Consider the following 23,686-nt stretch of genomic DNA (forward strand, 5'->3'; position numbering starts at 1 on the left):
CTGTGCTGCAGCAGGTGGCAGCCAGGATAGCAAAAGAGTGTGCATAGGGGAGAGAGCCCACTTTTATAACAAAGCCACCCTACAATGACTAACCTACTCCTGAGAAAACGGCACTAATCCACTCATGAAGGTGTAGCTCCCATGACCTAATCACTCCTTTAAAACCCCACCTCCCAACATTGTTGCATTGGGGATTAAGTCTCCAACACATAAATTTTGGGGAATGCATTCAAACCATAGCAGTAACCCAGAAATTACCCACATGAATTTCTGCTCATATCATTGACCCAAATTTAGTGATCTGATCACATTTTAAAACAAGAAAGCTTAATAACAGTGGTTCTTGCTTGGCAACAAAGTGACCAACTAAAACCAGGGGAGTTTTGTTGCTAAAAAGTTGAGAGTAAAATAGATAGTGAAAGGCCATTTATGAGTCTCTTTATACCTCCTTAATGTACTAATATCTCTAAATCAACAAAGCCCAGAGTCACAAGGACAGGAAGCAAATATTTTGCTAGTAGGTCATTAGGTTTAGTGGCAAGAGGTGCCACTCCCACTTTACTCCTTGGTTACCAATATATTTTGTATTTGCATTTTGGCTATTTGACTATTGTATTTTGGCTATGAGAGAACACCACATATTGGTCTGAGGTTCAGAGCCTATGTCTTATCTATAAGAGATCAGTCAAATTTTTAAGGTTTTTTTTTCTCCCAACTGATGCTGTATTTGAGTTTTTAATTGGCCATTCCATTGTTCAAAAAAGGCCAGGTGATTCTAGGGAATGGAGTTACAGGGTAATCCCATTGAGTTGTATGAGCATTAGCACACTGTCTCACTTGTTTTGCTATATATTTGTTCCTTGGTTAGATGTGATATTATGTGAAATATCATGACAACAAATGCAGCATTCAGTAAGTCCATGCATGATAATACTGGCAGATGCAGGCAGGCAGGGAAGGTAAATCCATGCCCAGAGTAAGTGATTATCCCAGTGGGTGCAGAGGAATGCACAGCATTGCCTCCTTCATGAAGAAGGGGTACAATGTAATCAAACTATCCACAGGCATATTGGATACCCATTGCTATGTAACAAATTACTACAAAACTTTCCTGCCTAATACCACAGACAATTATCATCTCACACTTTGAGTCAGCCAAGAATCCAGGAGATAACAATGACCTGGGTGCCTCTGGCTCAGGGTCTTTCACAAGGATGGGGTCAAGCTGTCACCGAGGGTGCAGTCACCTTAAGGGACAACTGAGGTTGGAAAATCCACTTCTACACTCATTCATGTGCCTGTTGGCAGGCCTGAGAAGGTCCATTTCCGGGCTCACGTGGTTGCTGGCAGGCTTTGGCTCTTCTTCATGTTTGTCTCTCCACAGGCTGCCGAGTGTCCTCAATATGGCAACTTGTGAGAAGGGAGAAGAGAAAGACAGAGACAGAGGCAGAGGAGAACCAGAGAAGACCCAAGATGAAAGCCAAGTCTTCTTGGAACCTAATGTCAGATATCCCATCATTTTTGCCATATTCTCATCATTAAAAGCAAGTCACTGGTTCCAACCTACACTGAAAGGGAGAGAATTATACAAATGCATGAATATCAGATAATGAAGATGAATATCAGAAGATGAGAACTATCTTAGAGACTGCCTACCACACCAAGCTATTGTTATTGGCAAGTTACACACTCAGCCATGGCGTAGCCAGACCAGTCTTGGTGAGGGGAACCACTGTTGGTAAGCCTGTGGCTAACCTTCATTCCTTCCCCGATGAACATTTTGATTGTGATCCCTTGAATAGGCACCAGAGATGCTGGAGAAGGCTGACTGACATCTACCAGCTGGGTCATCTTGATCCCTAAGTATTAACAGTATCTTCTGCAGTGAGAGGCCTTTCATGAGCATTCACATTGTCTCACCATTGTCGCACATCTTCACAAATAATCTCACAGTCTGGACTCATTTTCAACAGCTTATTCACAGTATAGTAACATAGTTGAGAGCATGGACTCTGCAGCCAGGTCACCTGGATTCAAATGCCAGCTCAGCCACTTCTAGCTGTATGGTCTTATTCAAGTGCCTAACCTCTCTATGCCTCAGAGATTCCTCTCCAGTAAAGTGAGCATAATAGCTGCAACTATTTTGGGAGGATTAAATAAGTTAATATATTTTATAGTAAGATGGTTGAAAGCATGAACTCTGCAGCCAGGGCACCTGGATTTAAATGCCAGCTCAGCCACTTCTAGCAGCATGGTCTTATTCAAGTACCTAACCTCTCGATGCCTCAGATTCCTCTTCAATAAAGTAAGCATAATAGTTGAAATTATTTTGGGAGGGTTAAACAAGTTAATATATAAAAGGTGCTTAGAACGATATCTGACACAGAGTGAGCATTACAGAAGTGTTAGCAGTGATGATGATGATGATAACCAAAATGCCTTGTCACTCATTTTCCTGTCTTGTTCCTTCCAATTCCTAAACCTCCTACCAAACAAACCACGAGCTGCTGCTCATGGATCAGTGTAAATCTGTATCTCAGGCCATCCTTCTTTCAAGACAAGCAGACTCTTTAAGTTGTACTATCAAAATTCTGCTCAGTAGGCATTTTTCTTCTCCACTCTTTCTCAGGTCACCCCTTTTTTCCTCAGGGTCAACCCCCACTACTGAGGCTAAAATGCCATGGTCCATATCTAGTTAGTCCCAGCAGAGTTATACAAAGTTCTCTGTAGGCTGGGCCCAAATATTTTTCCTCCTCCACCAACCAGTCATGAGGAATACCTCATGAGGCCATAGGAGGAAAGGACATTAGTTTGTCAAGAACAGACATGACAGAAGTGTGGACCGTGAACTGATGGACTGTCCTTGTGACTTCAGAACTTCTTCAAGTCTGATACCCTGTAGGCCTCTTCACTTGAAGATGGGGTGCTTCTGGGCCTGACCATGCAGGTTTATCAATTGGGAAGCATCCAGGTCATAAAGGGCAGCTCAGGTTGCAGAGTCACCTGGTATCCCAGGGTCAGGTGTTTATCCTCTGCCAGAGATCAAATAACAAACAATGGCCCAGAGCAGTGGCTCACGTCTGTAATCCCAGCACTTTGGGAGGCCAAGGTGGGAGGATTGCTTGAGCTCAGAAATTTGAGACCAGCCTGGGAACATAGTGAGACCTCATCTCTACTAAAATTCAAAAGAAATAGCCAGGTGTGGTGGCACACACCTGTAGTCCCTGTAGATACTCATAGGGGCTGAAGCAGGAGGATTGCTTGAGCCCAGGAGGTTGAGGCTGCAGTGAGTCCTGATTGTGTCACTGCACTCCTGCATGGATGACAGAGTGAGACCCTGTCTCAAAAATACATAAATAAATAGCAAAGAAGGAGATATTTCTCAAAAGTATAGTAGTTACTTGGTGAATTCTTTGCATGGACTTTCTCTGAATCCTTTGGGGCCTCCACTACAACTGGGGCTTTTCACAGGCTCCAAACAGCATCAATTCAGCCATGGCACTTCTCACACCTTCAGATTCCCTTAGTCATAAAAGCCAGCAGCAGAATTAGTTGCATTGCAGCCTGGGCAAGCCAATATCCTTCTCTCACTCTGGGCCCCTGGCAAAGCTAGAAGTTTTATGTGTTTAGCTGAAAATATAAAAGTCCTAAGCCTGTTAGTTTCTTTCTTTCAGCTGCCTAAGCAGTTATGAACAGCAACCACACATACAGTCATTTAACTCCTTGTACCCATACCATGCTATGGAATCACTATTCAGTGGCACATCAGATGACAATAGCTAATTCTTTATGTAACTGTTTCACATCTGAAGGCTAAAAACCAATGATACCAGTCTTTCATCCTCTGATAGTATCTGACTCCTCATTGTCTTTAAACCCAATGAGATCAAATGATCGATCCCAGATTCCCACCCTTGCAACAATTTCTGGTACTAAATTCTGTATCAGTATATGTTAGAGTTCAATTGCAAATAACAGATACCATCCTAGCTAGTTTAAGCAGAAACATGTTTAATTCAGACAATTGGGTGCTTACAATACAAAATCAATGGAAGGACTAGAAGAGCACATTCTCATCTAAGCTTCTAGAAATGAGTTTTAAAACAACACTGTAGATCAGACCTGCCAAGGCATCTGCTACCACTGCCAAGGTCAAGAAAGTGGGGCATTAGGAAGACACTGCCCCAACTGCTGGCTCCAAAACCACATCACCTCCAGCTCCATCCATGCCAGGTGAAATGGATACTCCACACCTTGCCTTTGGACACCTGCAGCACTGAGACCTCTGCTACAATTGCCACAGAAAACCACAACCAACCTTTTCAGGAGAAACAACAGAAGCAAGAAAAGCACAGCCTCTTCCTCATTTCTTCTGCCTTCTGTACCTCACATAGGTGCTGCAACTTGGCAGAAACTAGGTCACAGCTAGACCTTTGTAACTGTAAGGGGGGTTTAGGAACGTAATTTTTAGCTTTCCAGGCTCCAGGGGACAGAAAGGCATGTTATAAAAGTTGGAACTGAATTGAATGTGCAACCTACAATATGTGTCAAAACAACTCTCCTAAGCTATGTACCTGCTCTTCTTCTAAGCTCTAAAGCAAGAGCTATGAACAAAACAAAGTCCCTGATTTCATGGATCTATCTTCTAGTGAAGGAGAAATACACTAAACACCCAAACAAATATAATTCTAATTGATATTCATGCAATGAAGACTATGAAACAGAGTGATCAGTGTATGGTGCTATTTTATCTAGGGCAGTTCAAGAAGGTCTTTCTAAGAGGTAAAACTTGAACTGAGACTTGAATAATAAGAAGTCACTTGTGAGAAGATCCAGGGCAAGAGCCTCTGAACAGATGGAACAGAAAGTACAAAGAACCTGAAGTGTAAGAGAAAGAGAAAGCACGCTAGCATGGCTGGAGCATAATGGACAAGGAAGACAAGAGCAAGGTGTTTTTAAACATAGGCTGCATTATTATTATTGAGATATGGTATAATCAACAGATCAGGAGACAAGCCATTGAAAAGATAGTCTATTACAATCCCGAGAAGGGGGCACGCCACACCATGCAGGGCCACATGGGAAAGCACCAGTTCATTCAGGAGGCAGAGGGAGCAAGGGGTAAATGTGGACAGGAGCCTTTCTTGTGATTTTCATGGAAGAAATGAGCAAGACAAGGAAAACAGGCTAAATAGGCTGAGGATTGACTGGTCTGAGTAATTTCAGTGGGCTCTGGGGTATAGGGCTGTCTCTAGGTGTCTGGTACCTGATCCTAAGGTGATTAGGACTGAGGAATAGTGGCCCAAAATGTCAGAGCCCAATAAAGGAGGCAGTTGAGGGTATGGACCCTGGATTGGTTGGTTTGCATACAAAAGGCACACTTGCAGGGATTTAATCTAGGAATTAGCTGACCCTGGGAGGGGCAGTCTCTCCAGGGTCAGTAAGGCCCCAGATGTCAAAACATCAGAATAAAAAGACAGGCTAAAGTGGGGTGTGGTGGTGCACATCTGTAGTCCCAGCTACTTGGAAGGCAGAAGTGGGAGAATTGCAAGACTCCAAGAGTTGGAGTCCTGCCTGAGAAACACAGCAAGACCCTATCTCGAAAGAAGGAAGGGAGAAAGGAAGGAAGGAAGGAAGGAGGGAAGGAGGGAAGGAGGGAGGGAGAGAGGGAGGGAGGGAGGGAAGAAAGGAAGGAAAGAAGGAAGGAAGGAAGGAGAGATTGAAAGATAGAAGGAAGAGGGAGAGGGGAGAGAGAAGGAGAAAGAAAGAAAGGAAGGGAGGGAAGGAAGGAGGGAAAGAAAGAAAAAAGAAAGAAAAGAAAGAAAGAGAAAGAAAGAAAGAAAGAAAAAGAAGGGAGGGAGGGAGACAGGGAGGAAAGAAGGAAGGGACAGACTTAAGAGCTTAAGACAAGGGGTCAATTCATTAGGATCTTGTAAATCAGTGAAAGGAGTTTGTATTTTATTCTCCCCATAATGAAAAGCTATGAGCTGCTCAAGGAAGGGAATGGCCAGACACGGTGGCTCATGCCTATAATCCCAGCACTTTGGGAGGCCGAGGCAGGAAGATCACTTGAGGTCAGGAGTTTGAGACCAGCCTGGCCAACATGGTGAAACCCCATCTCTACTACAAATACAAAAATTAGCCTGGCATGGTTGCGCATGCCTGTAATCCCAGCTACTCATTAGGCTGAGGCAGGAGAATCGCTTGAACCTGGGAGGTGGAGGTTGCAGTGAGCCAAGATTGTGCAACTGCACTCCAGCCTGAGCAACAGAGTGAGACAACTCTGACTCAAAACATAAATAAATAAAAAATGAAGGAAGCGAATGATATTGTCTGATATTACACTTGGAGAAAATCTCACCAGCTGAGTGGAGAAGATGTAGAGGGCAGGAAAGGCCCAGTGAAAAACAATTTGCTGCGCCCAGGTTTTAGCAGCAAACATGGTAAGAGAGGTTTGCTTGGGATTAAATTTTTGAGGTAGAAGTATGACAGGACTTACTGCGAAAAATTTAGTGTGGGATGTTAAAAAAGAAATATTAGTAAAATGGACAGCTGGATTTTTGGTCTGAGCAACTGGGTGGCAACAGGTCACTTATTGTACCGGGGAAGCTCTGGAGAGGAACAAGAGCTCTATCTGGGACATGGTAAGCTTGGGGAGACTCTAAAACATCTAAGGGGAGATACTCGGTTGTGTAGATAAGGAAAGGCCAGGGCCAAAGAAATATGTTTGAAAGTTGCAGAAGTTAAAGTGTTTCAGGAAGGGGAGGGTACTAAATGTGTTGAAGACTGCTAAGAGATTAAGATAAGGACTGAAAATTCACCATTGGATTTGGCAACATGGAAGCTGTTGGTGATCTTGGTAAGAGAATATTCTGGAGTGGTAGGGACAACTGGAAAAAATGGGAGATAAAAAGTGGAGACAGCAAGTGTCAACTAGAGGACATCAGGGATTTAGGTCAAGGCCCAGCTTATCTCAGGTAACACCTCTGTTCTATCCCCAAATGTCACCACCCCCCATCATTTACCACACTGTTTCTATGCTGAAAATATTCAGAAGACTGAACTCTCTCTGTCAGTGCCCCACTCAGCACATCTGCAGTGACATGGGAGATCAGGGATTGATGGAAACCCAGCTCTCCCTCCTGTGAGCCCCTGGATAAGCAGACAGGCAGTGTCCTCACTGGAACACTTTCTTTCTAAAAAGCAAACCAACCATGGAGATCAATGACTTCACTGGCATAGCCTCTAGAATTCCCCAGGAGCATCTACATTTAACAGGAAGCTGAGATTTCACGCACAGGCATTAATTCCCAGGATGAGACTCTAGACATGAGGAATGGAGACCCTCAAACCCCTCATGCCATCTGTAACCAAAGAGACCCTTCATAACTGGGGAGGCAATAGTCATCCCAGAGGAAAAAAAGGTGTCAGGAGGTTGGCCAAGGGCAACGAGCTTAAGGAGAGAAAGAGGACACATCAGGCATTGGGGATCCAGACAGAATTATCTGGCCCATGACACTCCCTCAGCTCAGGGTTACCCAGGGAAACCCCAAGAGTCAGGGATTCCCAAATCTCCAGCAGGGTGGAGGCACAACACCAGCTGGAGAATGATTATGGGCACCACAGAGGCTGAGACTTCCAGGGAGGATAGAGGGTCACAGCAGATCCTCGCCTGTGCCCAACAGCCCCTTCCCTGGCGGGATGATCATTTCGCCTCCCTGGGTAAGTGCCCCACGCAGTGCCAGGCAGCCTTGGGCCTTTCCCTGGTGCATCTAGACCCTGCCAAAAACAAGAGGGGAAGAAAAACAGTGGGCAGATCAGGGCCCACTCAGGGCCTTAGGACCTCTTGCTGTGTTGGGAGCCAGTACCCGTCCATGGGCATGGGAGAAAAGAGTCCAGGACAGGGGTTCCCAAATCTCTACTATTGCATTTGCAGAGTTGTGATTCACATGTCATTAAGCTGGCTGGCCAGGGAGAAGGGCTGGGAAGGAGACAGAGAATGCTGGACAATTTCTGCCAGATAAAATTGCACATAACAGAACAAAGCAAGTGTGTATACACAGACTGTACAAACCTGTGATGTGTGCTGTAAGTATGCTGTGGGGGATATGTGTCAGGTTATAAGTGTGGTGGTTATGTGATAGGCATGTCCGTGTGTGTCTAATAGGATGGGGTGTGTGGGGTGAAGTGATGAGGTGAAGCAGTAGATAGTGTGTACAGGCTTGTGCGTTTGCATGCAGTGTAAATCAGCGGGGCATCACAGGCTCCACACTGTCTATGGTCAGCATCTCTCAGGCTCCTGTTAATGGGTCCCATCCCAGAGCCCTCAGACAGCTGCCTGCATCCTCCCCAACACACACACACAAACACACACACACGCACACAAACACACACACGCATCCTCACACACACACACCATGGGCAGCTCCCATTAATACTATAGACAAAACAAAAAATCCGAAAGAACAAAAGCCAGTTTATTGCCTGGCTGTGCTCTCCTAGACCTCTCTGACCTAATAAAGGCTGTCCTCCTCCCATTTCCCACATCCCCCATTAGGCTCCAGAATGCCAACTCCCTTGCCCCAAGATGTTAAAGCTACCCCTCAAGATCTGCTTTCTGTTCCACTCAGCCTTTAATGGCCTCACCTTTTGCATGTAGGGGTCATAGGGTGACCAGTCCTGAGCGAGCCAGCCACACCCTGCCAGTTATCCTCTGTCCATCTAGCCAGTTAACCACAGGTTATCTCTTCCCCAATCCACATGCCCATTAGCTGACCAATTTGCCCATCTGCCTGTCTCTCTAAGGCTTTGGAGGCATAGGGATGGTTTTATGGTTTTAAAAAGAGCCACGGGAGGGGGAAACGGAGAGTTGCTTAATAGGTATAGAGTTTTCATTTTGCAGGATGAAAAAGTTCTAGAGCTTTGTTGAATATACTTAACAATACTGAGACATACACTAAAAATGGTTAAAATAGTAAATTTTATGTTGTATGTTTTCACCACAATTAAAAATAGTGTTTTTTAAAAAGAACTTCATCCCCTCTCTGTGACCCCATGGGCAGTTACTCTCTTTCTCAAGGATCATCTGTGGAAGGCTTTGAAAAGGATAGCGGTGACTTCAGGGCCGGTATCTCTCTGAAGATGGTCCCAACTGTGTCAGGATGTGTGGGAAGAGGAAGAGGGAAATTAACAGAGTCAGAGTAGAAACAGGGAGGGAAGAGCAGACAATCTGGGAGAAACTTGCCTCTCCACCCTCACCAATGACATCCTGAAGCAAAATCTAATTAGAGGACTGAGAGGGAAGAAAGGCTCACAGCGTGAAAAAGGTGCAGTAAGTATGGAGGGAGGGAGAGGCCCAGATGAGGACAGGGAGGATCAAGGAGTCCAGAAGGAAGCAGGGTGAGAGAAGGCTGAGGGATTTAAAAAAAAAACCCTTTGGGGACAACGTACACAATTTGGGTGACAGGTGCACTAAAATGCCAGAGTTCATCACTATATAATTCATCCATGTACCCAAAAACCACTTGTACCCCCAAAGCTATTGAATTTTTTTAAAGAGTCCCAGTTTCACCAAGAGATGGAAGGCTGGTATTGCCACTCATGTGTCCAGATAGAGGAATCCAAAAACACAACACAGCGAGACCCATAAAAATGTCCACATGCTTAATCAATAATTTTACTCCCAGAAACTTACCCTAAGGTCATAAGCTAACAGAGGCAAACTGAGACACACACAAAAATATTGTTTGCATCATTATCTACCATAGCAAAAAAAGATAGGACAGCTTAAAGTAGAAGAGGATGAGACGTGTTTGTTAAATATTAGTGGAGAAATTCAATGGACTACTACAAGAAATTTTTTTGAAAGGCTGTTCAGAATACCATGTGATCTCATGGCAAAATGCTTACAGCAAACATTTAAAAAGAAGGTTAGGCGCGGTGGCTTATGCCTGTAATCCCAGCACTTTGGGAGGCCGAGGCGGGTGGATCACAAGGTCAGGAGTTCGACACCAGCCTGACCAGCATGGTGAAACCTCGTCTCTACTAAAAATACAAAAATTAGCTGGGCGTGGTGGCACATGCCTGTAGTCCCAGCTACTCAGGAGGCTGAGGCAGGAGAATTGCCTGAACCTGGGAGGTGGAGGTTGCAGTGAACCAAGATTGTGCCACTGCACTCCAGCTTGGGCGACAGAGTGAGACTTCGTCCCAAAAAAAAAAAAAAAAAAAAAGAAAAGAAGACAAAATGGTATATATACTATGACTACAAGCATAGAAAATGGGTTTGCAGGGGGACAAAGACTTGAGGGTGATATACAAGAAAAAAAGAATTTAAGGTGATGGAGTAACGATGAGTTTATTCTAAATATGTCTTAAATATTCTTAATTGAAAAAAAAGACATTTTTAAAATTTGAAAATATCAGGATCTATTTTGTGTTATCGACACCTGAAAGGTGTTGGGTTTTTTTTTTTTTTTTCCTTTTTAATCAGTCAGCCAGAAATGTCATGAAGATTTATTGACATAAGTAGAGAGGACTAATGAACTCAGATACTCCTTCTGTCCAAACTGACTACATGCAAGTTCATCTCCCAAAAGTGTAGGGCGAGGTTATTGGCCTCACTAGAGATAGAGTAAGTATGTGGTTGAAACCTCAGGCTTGAAATTACAGTTCCGGTTCTGCTGTTCACTGACTTTGTGATCTTGGATAGGTCATTTAAAGCCTCACAGCCCTGATTCTTTAACTGCAATGACAAAATAACAATTGTCACTAATGTTGTTAAAAAGGTCAACTGAGAGACCATATAATCCCCAGCACACAGCACTCTCTAAACATAAGCTACAATAAATGGCTTAAGGCCAAATATATATAGAGAGAGAGAGAGTAAAAGAGCAGAGTGAGGGTGGGATGACAGTTAAGTGTAATGGGTAGAACCTTGAGGCTCTTTCCTAAATGTGAAGATGGCTAGACTAACCTCTTGAGTGGGTCAATGGAGGTGATCAAAGCTCCGCCAATCTTGGGACCAGGACTTCTGAAAGTCCACTCCAGGTTCCTGTATTTGTCTAACCAGCTGCCTAAATTTAGGTAAATCACTTAATCGTTCTATTTATCAGTTTCCCTGTCTTTATCATTGAGATTCGTTCACTCATCTAATAAATGTTTAATGAACACTCAGCATGGTACAAGTACTGAGCTTGTTTTTCTGGTGATTAACCTCTAAGGTGGTTTTTGATAACTTGGTGGTGAAGGTCACAGGCTCTGGAGTTAGGCAGGCCTGGATTTGAGCCCAAACTCTCTTACTTACAAAATGTGTGACATTGAGAAAGTTACTTACACTGTCTGGGTTTCCCTTTCCTTATCTGTAAAATGGAGAAAATGAAGGTTTCTATGTCATAGTGTAATTAGGAAGAGCCAACGATTTAATGAATATTTAGCCCTTAGCATGGTGCCTGGCAGGAACCAAGCACTTGGGAAACATTACAGCTGCTAAAACAGGCAGCTGCCTCCCCACCTTCCCACCACATCCTGCAGGATCTCACAGTGGACTCATAACTGCTGGGACCAAAGCACAAGCAACATCTCATGAAAGCAGAGATGAATGCCTTCCTCAAACACTCAAGGGCTCTCAGTGCAAGAGGAGTTAAACATTGTATGAAATACTAAGCATTTAGCCATGACCAATACAGTATAGCCTTCTCCTACAGGCAGAAGAGGCCATAGCTAGAAAGGGCTACCTCAATAGGTGGTGAGTTCCCCATCACTGCAGATGTGCAAACAGACACTGCACAGCACCCTTCTAAAATATTGAAGATAAGATCCAAATATTGTCATATGGAAATATATGTTCCTAAATGTCACTTTTAATCTTGAAATGGCATGGATAATTATTTCTGAGCCTGAGGATCACAGAAAGCTGCCACCGAGATAGCGGAACTTGAGTGAAGGCTCGAAGTGTGATGGGATTTTAATACAACGATAGAAATATTCTCTGCAAGGAGACACTATGGCAATGCATGGAGGCCTGAGAGAACAGGATGTGCTGGGACAGAGCAGCTAGTGTGGCTGATCACAAGGGCCCGGATAAGAGAAGAACAGAGGAATCAGGTCAGGTGCCAGAATCCCAATGATACCACTGGACAGTATGATCACAAACAGTCATATCACTGTGACACTAAATCTACAGCTCACCATGGTGAACATTAGACACCAGCTCAGGACAGTCTCTGGTGCTACCCAGTTTCTTTTGGGCCTCAGCATCCATCTAGAGAGTACAAAGGGGCCTAGATCACAGCAGTTGCTCCACCCCTCACTCTGGAGAGAGACCCAAAGACCAAAGTTAGAGTCTCTACATATGGGAGTCAGGCCCCAGACACAGGACCAGAGCACAGGAAACAGTGAAAAAGGCATCGAATTTGGAGTCAAGAGACTTGGACTGAAGTCCCAGGCCTGCCACTTTCTAGATACTACTTCAGGCACGTTATCTAATTTCTCTGAGACCCTTGGCTCATTCAGAGAGAAGGTATTCACTCTCTCACTTGATTTTGAGGAATTGTGTGGAAAGCACTTTACCAAATTACAGAAATGTTGATTGTTATTTCTAAATAACTTCTCTTCTTAGCTGTATCTCAGATTCTGGCCTGGAGTAACAGCTGGGGTAAACCATACTACGCTGCCTGAATTCCTCCTTCTGGGATTCTCTGACCTGAAGGCCCTGCAGAGACCCCTGTTCTGGGTGGTGCTTCTGGTCTACCTGGTCACCTTGCTGAGTAACTCCCTGATCATCCTCCTCACGCAGGTCAGCCCTGCCCTGCACTCTCCCATGTACTTCTTCCTGCGCCAACTCTCAGTGGTAGAGCTCTTCTACACCACCAACATTGTGCCCAGGACCCTGGCCAATCTGGCCTCCCCACATCCCCAAGCCATCTCCTTCCAGGGCTGTACAGCCCAGATGTACATCTTCATTGTCCTGGGCATCTCAGAGTGCTGCCTGCTCACGGCCATGGCCTATGACCGATATGTTGCCATCTGCCAGCCCCTGCACTACTCCACCCTCTTGAGCCCACAGGCCTGCATGGCCATGGTGGGCACCTCCTGGCTCACAGGCATCATAACAGCCACCACCCATGCCTCCCTCATCTTCTCTCTGCCCTTCCCCAGCCACTCAATCATCCCACACTTTCTCTGTGACATCCTGCCAGTACTGAGGCTGGCAAGTGCTGGGAAGCACAGGAGTGAGATCTCCGTGATGACAGCCACTGTAGTCTTTATCATGGTCCCCTTCTCTCTGATTGTCACCTCTTACATACGCATCCTGGGTGCCATCCTAGCAATGGCCTCCACCCAGAGCCGCCACAAGGTCTTCTCCACCTGCTCCTCCCATCTGCTCGTGGTCTGTCTCTTTTTTGGAACAGCCAGCATCACCTACATTCGGCCCCAGGCAGGCTCCTCTGTCACCACAGACCGCATCCTCAGTCTCTTCTACACAGTCATCACACCCATGCTCAACCCCATCATCTACACCCTTCGGAACAAGGATGTGACAAGGGCCCTGAGACACCTGGTGAAGAGGCAGAGCCCCTCGCGCTGAAGAGACTCGGAGGACTTCTGCTCATTCACTCACTGCTCATCCTGCCAGCCTTCAGGGGCTGGGTTTAAACCCAGCGGTCACAGAAACCATGCAGCACCTCAAAGGAGAAGGCTTCCTAGAAGAAAGTACTGAAATAAAAAAGAGATAAATCTATGTATTGCCTCTTAGTCCACAGTCCACACTCACTATCAGAGCATGGGTTATTAGGTCAAAGTAGAATGAAAGGGATTGCTGCCTTTGGGAAAGAACATTTATTTGGCATCTTCTAGATTGTTCTGGATCCCTGAGCACAGTGATTGCCATGGCTGCACTGGTAGTCACAGAAGTCTGTGTCAGTCATGAAAGCAGGTGTCTGTGAACTTGACATCCAACTAAGTGACCCACTCAAAGCCTGTGGAGGAGTTTACCTAGCCCATCCATTACATTTTCTTCTACCTGCATCTGAGCCTTCCTCTACTCAGTGGAACATCTGTTCTGCCCTTGGCCTTTAGGAGGAGGTGCGTCTGAGGCTTCCAGTCATAAGGCTCTGTCCTTCCCAATTTACCAGCACAAAAGGGAAAATGGTCAGACAGTATCAAAAAAGACCGGGTTAAACAACAGGAAAAGCTATCTGCCAGGAGAGCCTATACATGATTCCCAGAAACACAATGGGTGTCCCGTTCTGGATGCTTGTAGGAGAGAGTTGGTCAGGGATTCCAGAAAACCCGCCAGCTTGAGAGGCAGGATCCACAGAGCTGAAGCTAACTAGGGAGCCGGAAGCAGGACATGGTGGAAGCAAAGCACTCCCATCCCTCTGTGCTGAGGTGCCACCGGCTTCCCACCTCCCTTGGGTCAGGGACAGAGGTTTCTCCTGCTTTATTCTCTGGGGTCCCCCATAGCTAGATAGTAGCAGAAGGTGAAGGCAAAAAGACAGGCTGTTCCAATTCCCCTCTATTCCCTCACCTCTCACACACCATTACCACCTATGTGTTCTCTAGCCAAGAAATGCCAGAAGCTCTGGCTCTCAGTGAGGAGAGACCCCCAACATTTCATCAATAATGTGAGCTGTTCAGGAAATGATGGGAACCCAGTCTTCTCTCACCGCCCCTGTGATCTTCAAAGAGTCCTTATCCCTCACAGAGACTCTGCTTTTGTGCTAAGGAGTATTCAACCATGGGAATGGGTGTGTGTTCTGTAGCCCAGCCTCTGCACTCACTTCTTTTTTTTTTTTTTTTTTTGAGACAGAGTTTTGCTCTTGTCGCCCAGGCTGGAGTGCAATGACGTGGTCTCAGCTCACTGCAACCTCCACCTCCCAGATTCACGCAATTCTCCTGTCTCAGCTTCCTGAGTAGCTGGGATTACAAGCATGCCCAGCTAATTTTGTATTTTTAGTAGAGACAGTTTCACCATGTTGGCCAGGCTGGTCTCAAACTCCTGAACTCAGATGATCCACCTGTCTCAGGCTCTCAAAGTGCTGGGACAACAGGCATGAGCCACTGTGCCCAGTCCCACTTCTAAGTTTATTTCCCACAGATCTCCCCAGGCCCAGACAGGCTTTTATATCTCTATGCCTTTTCATAAGCTGTCTTGCCAGAAATTCCCCCACACACATCTTATCCAAAATACATACCTGGCAAACTCCTATTCCTCCTGTAAGACCCAACTCAAGAAATTCCTCACATCCCAGACGTATTTCATTACTCCTTCCTTTATGCCACTACTATTATAAGCCTTTTTGCAATGAATTGTAACTCTTTTTCATATTTCTTTATCCACTTCTAAACTGTTAAAAACCTGAAGACAGGGAAAGAGTACTAAGCCCTCATCTTACTCTAAATAGCTCAATAAATGTTGATTTATTTAATGAATCACTCGAGTATAATAATGCTTGCTTGTAGAATCATTTTATAAACTCTAAAATGTTATATAAAATTCTGCTTATATTAATCTGTCACAGTAGAGTTATAAAAATAAAAACAATTCTGTTTATTAAACTATTAAACCTCATGTTCTAACTGTCTCCCATTGAGGTTCGGAAATACCAGTCCAGCCTAGGGCCACCTAAATCACTGATCTTGCTGTGCTCTGAAATAGCCCACAGGAGGGCTCTTTCCTATCTTCTCCACCGTGGACTTCTGACATCATCCATAAATGGTGATCACATGTCTGACTGGACAACACCATCTCCCTGGTGTCATTGTCCTGCTCCCAACCTGTGCCATCAGCCTGGTACCATGCCACCTTCCCTAGCCCTGGCACTCACCCCTAGACTGGGTAAGGCCCTGAGACCATCTTGGGTAGGATCTGGAGAGTAGACACTCAACACTCATTGTGGCCACCCAGCATTTGACCCTCTTTCAACATTTGGAGAATTCTCTACTTTAGAAGAATGATGGGAAAAAAGACCACCTCTTTCTGTGGAGCCGAAATGGCTTCATGGCCTCCAGGGCATGTGATCTGGTTCCACTGACCAAATGTTCCCATGCCTGACTCTGACCAATTGGCTGGTGCCCACAAGCAGCAAGGAGCATTGTACTCTCAGGGACAGCACAAAAGCCTGCAACAGGAAGCTGCCAGCCTAGACGTGGCATCTGGTCCCTGGTGGCAGCACCAGTGGCTCACTCAACTGACCAGTTTGTGTTTGGGAGTAACTCCTGGAAGCTTAGCCTCCAGCATGGTCTCCAGCCCCCAACAACTCTGTGAACTAATTTGCATTTTGTTAATAAATTATATTTGTGCTTCATCATTTGGGCAGCTTCTGTCGTCAAGAATTTTAACTGATACAATAGATTTGGAGGCCGGAAGTAGTAGAGGGAACTCTTAATCCTGGTGTACTAGGAAGAAAACGGTCTGGGTCCTATGTAGAGAACAGCTAAAGGAACTTGGGGTTCAGAGAACACCCGCAGACAAACAGACACAGAGAAAGGGAGCCAGAAGCCATACAGCACTCCTGATTCAGAAAATAACTGATAAGGTCTCTGTCCTCCCAGGACTCAATCTAAGGCAAGTAGGGGTCAGGGAATGGAGTGGAAAAAAAAAAATCAGCAGAAACATAAATCCCAGAAGGCTTCCTGGAAGAAGTAGCTCAATGCAGTACTTCCAACCTTTCACACATCATGGGGCATGCAGACAGCACTAATATTTGAGTGGCACACCAGGGAAAACTAAAGGAGACTTTAAGTTAGCTAAATGGGGCTTGATGCAAAAAAAAAAAAAAAAAAAATGTACTGCACTCTTTTTACTATGTTATCATAATTTTAAAATTATAAATAGTATAATAAAAATATGCAGCAATAGATTAGTCTTTGAATATTAATTTTATATAAAATGTTCAAAACACAACATGGTTCTGTGAACATAATTTTTTCTTTTTTTTTTTTTTCAATAGATACAGGATCTTGCTCTGTCTCCCAAGCTGGAGTGCAGTGGTGTGATCATAGCTCAGTTCAATCTTGAACTCCTGGGCTCAAGAAAGCATCCCACCTCAGCCTTCTCTAGCTAGGACAACAGCCACACGCCACCATGCCCAGCTAATTTTTCTTATTTTTTGTAGAAATGGGGTCTTGCAATGTTGCCCAGACTCATCTCGAACACCTGGCCTCAATATTCTTCTCCCCTCAGCTTCCCGAAGCACTGGGATTACAGTGTGAGCCACCACGCCCAGTCATAATAATTTTTATATTAGATTTGTGCTTGAAAAAATAGCTAAACACATCCTGATTAGAATTTTTAGTAATTTACTAATTTTTCTTAAAAGATCACCATCAAAAAAACTACTCACAGAAGTGGGTGATTAAAAATATAAAACCTTTTTCAAAGTCATTCAGAATTCTGCAACAGTTGAAATTATGTGTAAATAATCCACTACCTCTTCCTTTTCTTTCATTGACAAGTGGTAATGTTGAACATTATTGCATTAAAGAAAAAGGATTTTGTATTCAATCATACTGCAGTATAAAATCTTTTCATATCAAGTATTTCAAAAGGCAGTCATGCACTGTGTAACAACATTTTGGCTAACAGTAGGCCACATATAAGACCTACCGTTCCCATAAACTTATGAAAAACTCCTATGGCCAAGGGACATTGCAGCAGTTGTCATGTAACAGTGCATTACTCAGGTGTTTGTTGTGATGCTGGTGTAAACAGACCTACTGTGCTGCCAGTCATATAAAGTATAGCATATATAGCTGTGTGCAGCACAAAATACTTGAATAGTGATAATAACCAACTATGTTACTGGTTTATGAATTTGTTATACTATACTTTCATTATTATTTTAGGGTGTACTTGTTCTACTAAAAAAAAATTTTTTAAGTTAACTGGCCAGGTACAGTGGCTCACGCCTGTAATCCCAGCACTTTGGGAGGCCGAGGCAGGCAGATCACAAGGTCAGGAGTTCAAGATCAGCCTGGTCAATATGGTGAAACCCCGTCTCTACTAAAAATACAAAAAAATTAGCTGGGCATGGTGGCACATGCCTGAAATTCCAGCTACTTGAGAGGCTGAGGCAGGAGAATTGCTTGAACCTGGGAGGCGGAGGTTGCAGTAAGCCAAGATCATGCCACAGCACTCCAGCCTGGGTAACAGAGCAAGACTCCATCTCAAAAAAATAATAATAATAATTAACTGTAAAACAGCCTCAGGCAGGACCTGTAGGGGGTGTTTCAGAAGAAGGCATTGTTATCACAGGAGATGACAGCCCACGTGTGTTACTGTTCCTGAAGACCTTCCAGTGGGACAAGATGTGGAGGCAGAAGACAGCGATATTGATGATCCTGACTCTAGATTGACTGTGTTTTTGTCTTAGTTTTTAAAAAATAAAAATTTTTTAAATAGAAAAATTATTATAGAATAAGGATACAAAGAAAGAAAATGTTTTTGTACAGCTATATGATGTATTTGTGTTTTAAGACAAGTGTTATTACAAGAGTCAAAAAGTTAAAAAATTGGCCGGGCACAGTGGCTCATGCCTGTAATTCCAGCACTTTGGGAGGCCAAGGCAAGTGGATCACTTGAGGCTAGGAGTTCGAGATCACCCTGGCCAATATGGCAAAACCCTATCTCTACTAAAAATACAAAAATTAACCGAGTGTGGTCGTGCATGCCTCTAATTCCAGCTATTTGAGAGGCTAAGGCAGGAGAATCGCTGGAACCCAGGAGGCAGAGGTTGCATTGAGCCAAGATCACACCACTGCACTCTAGCCTGGGTGACAGAGTGAGACTCTATAAAAAAATAAAAAATGTTTAAAAATTTAAAAGTTTATAATGTAAAACAGTTACAGGAAGTAGGGTTATGTATTACTAAAGAAAGAAAAATATTTTCTTATAAATTCAGTGTAGATAAAGTGTAGTGTTTATAGTCTACAGTAGTGTAAAGTAATGCCATAGGCCCTCACCTTCACATCACTCACTTACTCATCCAGAGCAGCTTCCAGTCCTGCAAGCTCCATTCATGGTAAGTTTCCTACACCATATGCACCCTATACTATATATGCCAGGAATTTGGTTGCAAAGGAGAATAAAACACAATCCAGTGAGAAAGAGAGACCAATTAATAGGCAGTTATAATTCTATAATTTCTCATGAGATATATAGTAAAATAGCAGCAAGACAGGATATTAACAAGAGGCCCCCAAGCCAGTCTCAGAGGAATAGGGAAGGCTTCAAAAGGGAGAGGATATCTTAACTGAAGTCTGAATAACCAGGAGAAGTTATCCAGGAGAAAAAGCAAGAAAATGTTAAAAGACAAATCTAGGCACATGAAAATATTATAGAGGTTCTCTGAGCAGTTAACAATTTATGAATTAGGCAGCACCAGACTGCAGAGCAGTTTAGGACTCCACTGGAAGGTGCGAGAGAGGAAACTTACCAAGTGAGAGCAAGACAAAGAAAACATGTGGGACCGGTGAGAGTGGCAAGTCCCTGGTTAAAGATTAGTTGGCAGTTCCTGATTGGTAAAGTCTCTAGTTTTGTTTTACTGTTTACATTAGGCTTCACTTTGCTTACACAGAAACTTAAAGCGCTAGAGCCACCCCAGGGTAATGGCTTCCCAGTTAATTTTTTTTTAACAAAAGGGAATTGAATGTGCCAAGGCCCATAGGTGAGAAGGGGCACAGCCCACTCTAGGAACTGCAGCAAGGGAGAGCATTGAGAGAGGGAGGAGTGAAGAGTGACCATAGCTGCTGAGGTCTGAAGAGGTCCGACTGACCATGCAGCTCTCCCTTTCGGCCTCTCCACCAGCTGGGAAATACACATTGGAGTCAGGGAGCAGAGCATCAGCTTTACTACTAACAAAGCTGAACAGCAGGATGTGGCTTGAACCTAAAGTCAAAATAAGTCTCATGAAGTTGATCTCATTCCTGGAAGTAGAGAGTAGAATGGTATTTACCAGAGCCTGGAATAGGAAGTGGGGAAAGGGACATAGGCAGAGATTCATCGGTGGATATAAAGTTACATTTAGAAGAAATAAGTTCCAGTATTCTATTACACCAAAGGGTGACTTCAGGAAACAATATTGTATTGTAGATTTCAAAATAGCTAGAATAGAGAATTTTGAATGTTTTCACCACAAAGAAATGATAAAGGCATAAAGTAATTATAAATTTAGAAAGGAGGATTTTTTTTTTTCTGAGACAGGGTCTCACTTTGTCACCCAGGCCGGAATACAGTGGTATAATCTCAGCACTGCAACCTCAACTTCCTGGGTTCAAGTGATCCTCCAGGCTCAGCCTCTCAAGTAGCTGGGACTACAGGTGCATGCCACACAATCAGATAATTTTTGTTTGTTTTTTTGGTTTTTTTGTAGAAACAGGGTTTCACCATGTTGCCCAGGCTGGTCTCTAACTCCTGACCTCGTGATCTGCCCACCTCAGCCTCCCAAAGTGCTAGGATTACAGGCATGAGCCATCGCCCCCAGCAGGAAGCTTTATTTTTTTTTTTTTAAGTTTTTTTGGATGTAAGTTTATTCAATGCAAAATAATCCTCTCCAATTTTACTGAGGTGGCTGACCACTTCCATGACCAAATCCACCTCTAAACTGGAATTCAGTTGCTGACCCAGACTCAGCCTCTGCTTTCTTGTCGGCACCAGGTGGCACAGCACTCCGTCTGTAGGTATCTCTGTCAGCTTCCCCTCTTGTGAGTCTTGCAGGTCGCTCACCTTCCAGACCTTTAGACCAAGGCCTGCCAGTCTCTGGACGGCTGCGGCGTAGGATGGCAGGCACGATCTCTGGGGGCAGATGGAGGTAATCACGGAGATACTGGATACCCTCATTGGTAAGGTACCAGTAGAAATATCTCCAGGCAAACTGTTCCTTCACGTAGGCTTGGGACTTGAGAAACTGCATGGCCTTCATGACATGAAGGTTGGGCACATTCTTGTCTGCCTACTCCGGGTGCTTAGGCATGTGGGCATCCTTCCTGGCCACCATGACTCCCTCCTTAAAAAGGAGTTCATAAATGGCAATCCAGCTCTTCTTAGGCATCAACATCTTGGCAGCTGTAGGATCTGGGGCCAGGGCTAGGAGGCTTTATTTTTAAAAAAACTGTTACCGCATGTAAGGTGGCCATTCTAACAGGCTGGAAAGCTTAGGCTCCAGCCGAAGGCCAAAAGACAGGTACTTCCAGGGAGAGGCAGGTGGAACAGGGATTTATGTGCTAAGCAGATTGGCCAAGTATATACCTTCAGTAGGTTACAGGAGGAGCTAGGAATATTCCTGAAGGTGGTCCTAACATGTATGTGCTAAATAAACATGTATGTAGCATATGACTCATGTTCACCTTGGGATGCAAACTTAACATTTAAATGCATTACAGTTTAGGCCCTTACATCAAAAAGTGAAGCAGAGACACAAAGGCATTAAAGTGTGCAGCCTCTGTAAACTAGCCAGAACCAGTCCCTGGGCAGTTGTCTTATCAGGAGAAAGTTACTGAAATCAATCATTTGGCCAATCAAAGCAGTAGTTATGACTTGTGAACAGGGGAGTCAGACAGTCAGTGTCCGGTGGTGGAGGAGCTACAACTGTTTTACTATTGCTTATCTTGTTTAGCTGCTAGAGAAAAAGGAAAACCTTGTAGCAGTTAGAACATAGTTCACTCTTTAAATGTAGGAATGTGTGACTTAACCTTTGCCTGGCATGGCCTTAAGTCCTGTTCATAATTTGGTATCTTATTGCCACAAAGAGTCTATTCTGTCAATCTCACAATCTCTATTTTAACATTAATGCTGGTCAATTGTGTCTAAACCATAGAAGGGAGGAGGTATAATAAAGCATGTCTGACCTCCCATTCCATCAGGGCCAAGGACTCAGTTTTTAAGTTTCCACCGAGGTTGGGGGGTTAGGATTTCATCTTTATTTTACAATATGCTAAATATCTTGTTTTACTTATTACACAAATGTATACACATACTGAAACATTACACTGTACCCCACAAATACACATAATTTTTTATTACACTTTAAGTTCTGGAGTACATGTGCAGATCGTGCAGGATTGTTATATAGGTATACACATGCCACAGTGGTTTGCTACATCCATCCCCCCATCATCTACATTAGGTATTTCTCCTAATGTTATCCCTCCCCAATCCTCCCACCTCCTGCACAATTATTATGTGTCTATTAAAATAACAAGCCAGGTGTGGTGGCTCATGTCTATAATCCCAGCACTTTGGAAGGCCAAGGCATGAGGACGGCTTAAGGCTAACAGCTTGAGACCAGCCTGACCAACATAGTAAGACCCTGTCCTTTAAATTTTTTAAGTTTTTTAAATTAAAATAATAAAACAAAACAAGCGTTATACTCCTTGCATTCATCACTATCTCCCAGTTGCAAACAGAGGATCAGTACAAATTATAGGTCACTCCATGCAGGGGCTCACCATTTGAAGGGAAAAGAGTACATGTGACCAAAGGCAGGCCAGTCTGAAAGAAAAACCAAGAAGGCAGAAACACTCTCTACAGTACCATGAGTAAGTAAGGTTACTCCTCCACCTGTGAAGAAGCAAGTAAGGGGCCAGAGAGGAAGGCAGGAAGTGTTTCCACCCTTGTTTCCCTCTGGAAGTGGAATAAAAAATCCCCTCACCTTGTGGAAAACCTAAGGATCAGGGTAATTACTAGTGCTCCCACCTCCACTGGGTACAGACCATAAGGATGTTGTGGGTCACTTGAGAACTTGGGGGCTTATCCTCTATGACAAGATCAGGTTTGAGTTTTTAAAAGATCATTGTAGCCGTGATATAGAAAATAGATATTAGAAGCACCAAAAAGAGACACAGAGACCACAAACCAGTCCATGAGTCAGGGTGCTTAGCTGCAAACAGATTCCATTCTGATCATCTTAAGCAGAGACGAATTATTCAAAGATTTCACAGTGCACAGCATCTCCAAGGGGTCCAGGTTCCCCAGCTGTGTGGCCAGGATGACACTTAGCACCTACAAGGACAGCTCCAGTGTCAACTCCACAGCACTGACAGCACAGTTCACACAGCACTGCCCAGTGCCTACAGCTGTCTCTTGGGATGACATGCTTGGGCTCTGCCAGATGCCTTCCTCACAAGCTCATCAGATGGTAAGTTCTGCATCCTCCTCTATAGAACTGGAAAAGCAATTCACCTTGGGGAAAGGAGACCAGTGAGGCATAAAACTTTCCAAACACTGAAAGGGTGTTCAAAAGGCATTGCACAGACAGAAAAAAAGACAAATGTCCCCCAGAGACACTAAACATGGAAAGGAACAACCAGTACCAGCCACTGCAAAACATACCGAATTGTAAAGACCATCGACACTATGAAGAAACTGCATCAACTAATGTGCAAAATATCCAGCTAGCATCATAATGTCAGGATCAAATTCACACATAACAATATTAACCTTAAATGTAAATAAGCTAATGCCCCAATTAAAAGATACAGACTGGTAGATTGGATTAAGAGCCAAGACCCATCAGTGTGCTGTATTCAGGGGATCCATCTTACATGCAAAGACACACATAGGCTCAAAATAAAGGGATGGAGGAATATTTACCAAGCAAATGGAAGACAAAAAAAAGCAAGGGTTGCAATCCTTGTCTCTGATAAAACAGACTTTAAATCAACAAAGATCAAAAAAGACAAAGAAGAG

General features: G+C 44.0%; 1 protein-coding gene and 1 pseudogene across 1 annotated transcript; one reads left to right on the top strand and one right to left on the bottom strand.

Annotated features, from left to right (window-relative positions):
• The first annotated feature begins 12,187 nt into the window (after positions 1-12,187).
• Positions 12,188-13,585, top strand: LOC105716000 (olfactory receptor 10P1). Its single transcript, XM_064376788.1, has 2 exons — positions 12,188-12,517; positions 12,617-13,585. Exons 1-2 carry the CDS (start codon positions 12,188-12,190, stop codon positions 13,583-13,585), a joined length of 1,299 nt encoding a protein of 432 aa, XP_064232858.1.
• A 6,865-nt stretch (positions 13,586-20,450) lies between these two features.
• Positions 20,451-21,056, bottom strand: LOC105716037 (small ribosomal subunit protein eS10-like; annotated as a pseudogene).
• Positions 21,057-23,686: the final 2,630 nt, after the last annotated feature.

Source organism: Aotus nancymaae, unplaced genomic scaffold (assembly GCF_030222135.1).
Source record: "Aotus nancymaae isolate 86718 unplaced genomic scaffold, 86718_ANA_hifiasm-v0.15.2.pri h1tg000016l, whole genome shotgun sequence".
In the NCBI taxonomy this organism is placed as follows: Eukaryota; Metazoa; Chordata; class Mammalia; order Primates; family Aotidae; genus Aotus; species Aotus nancymaae.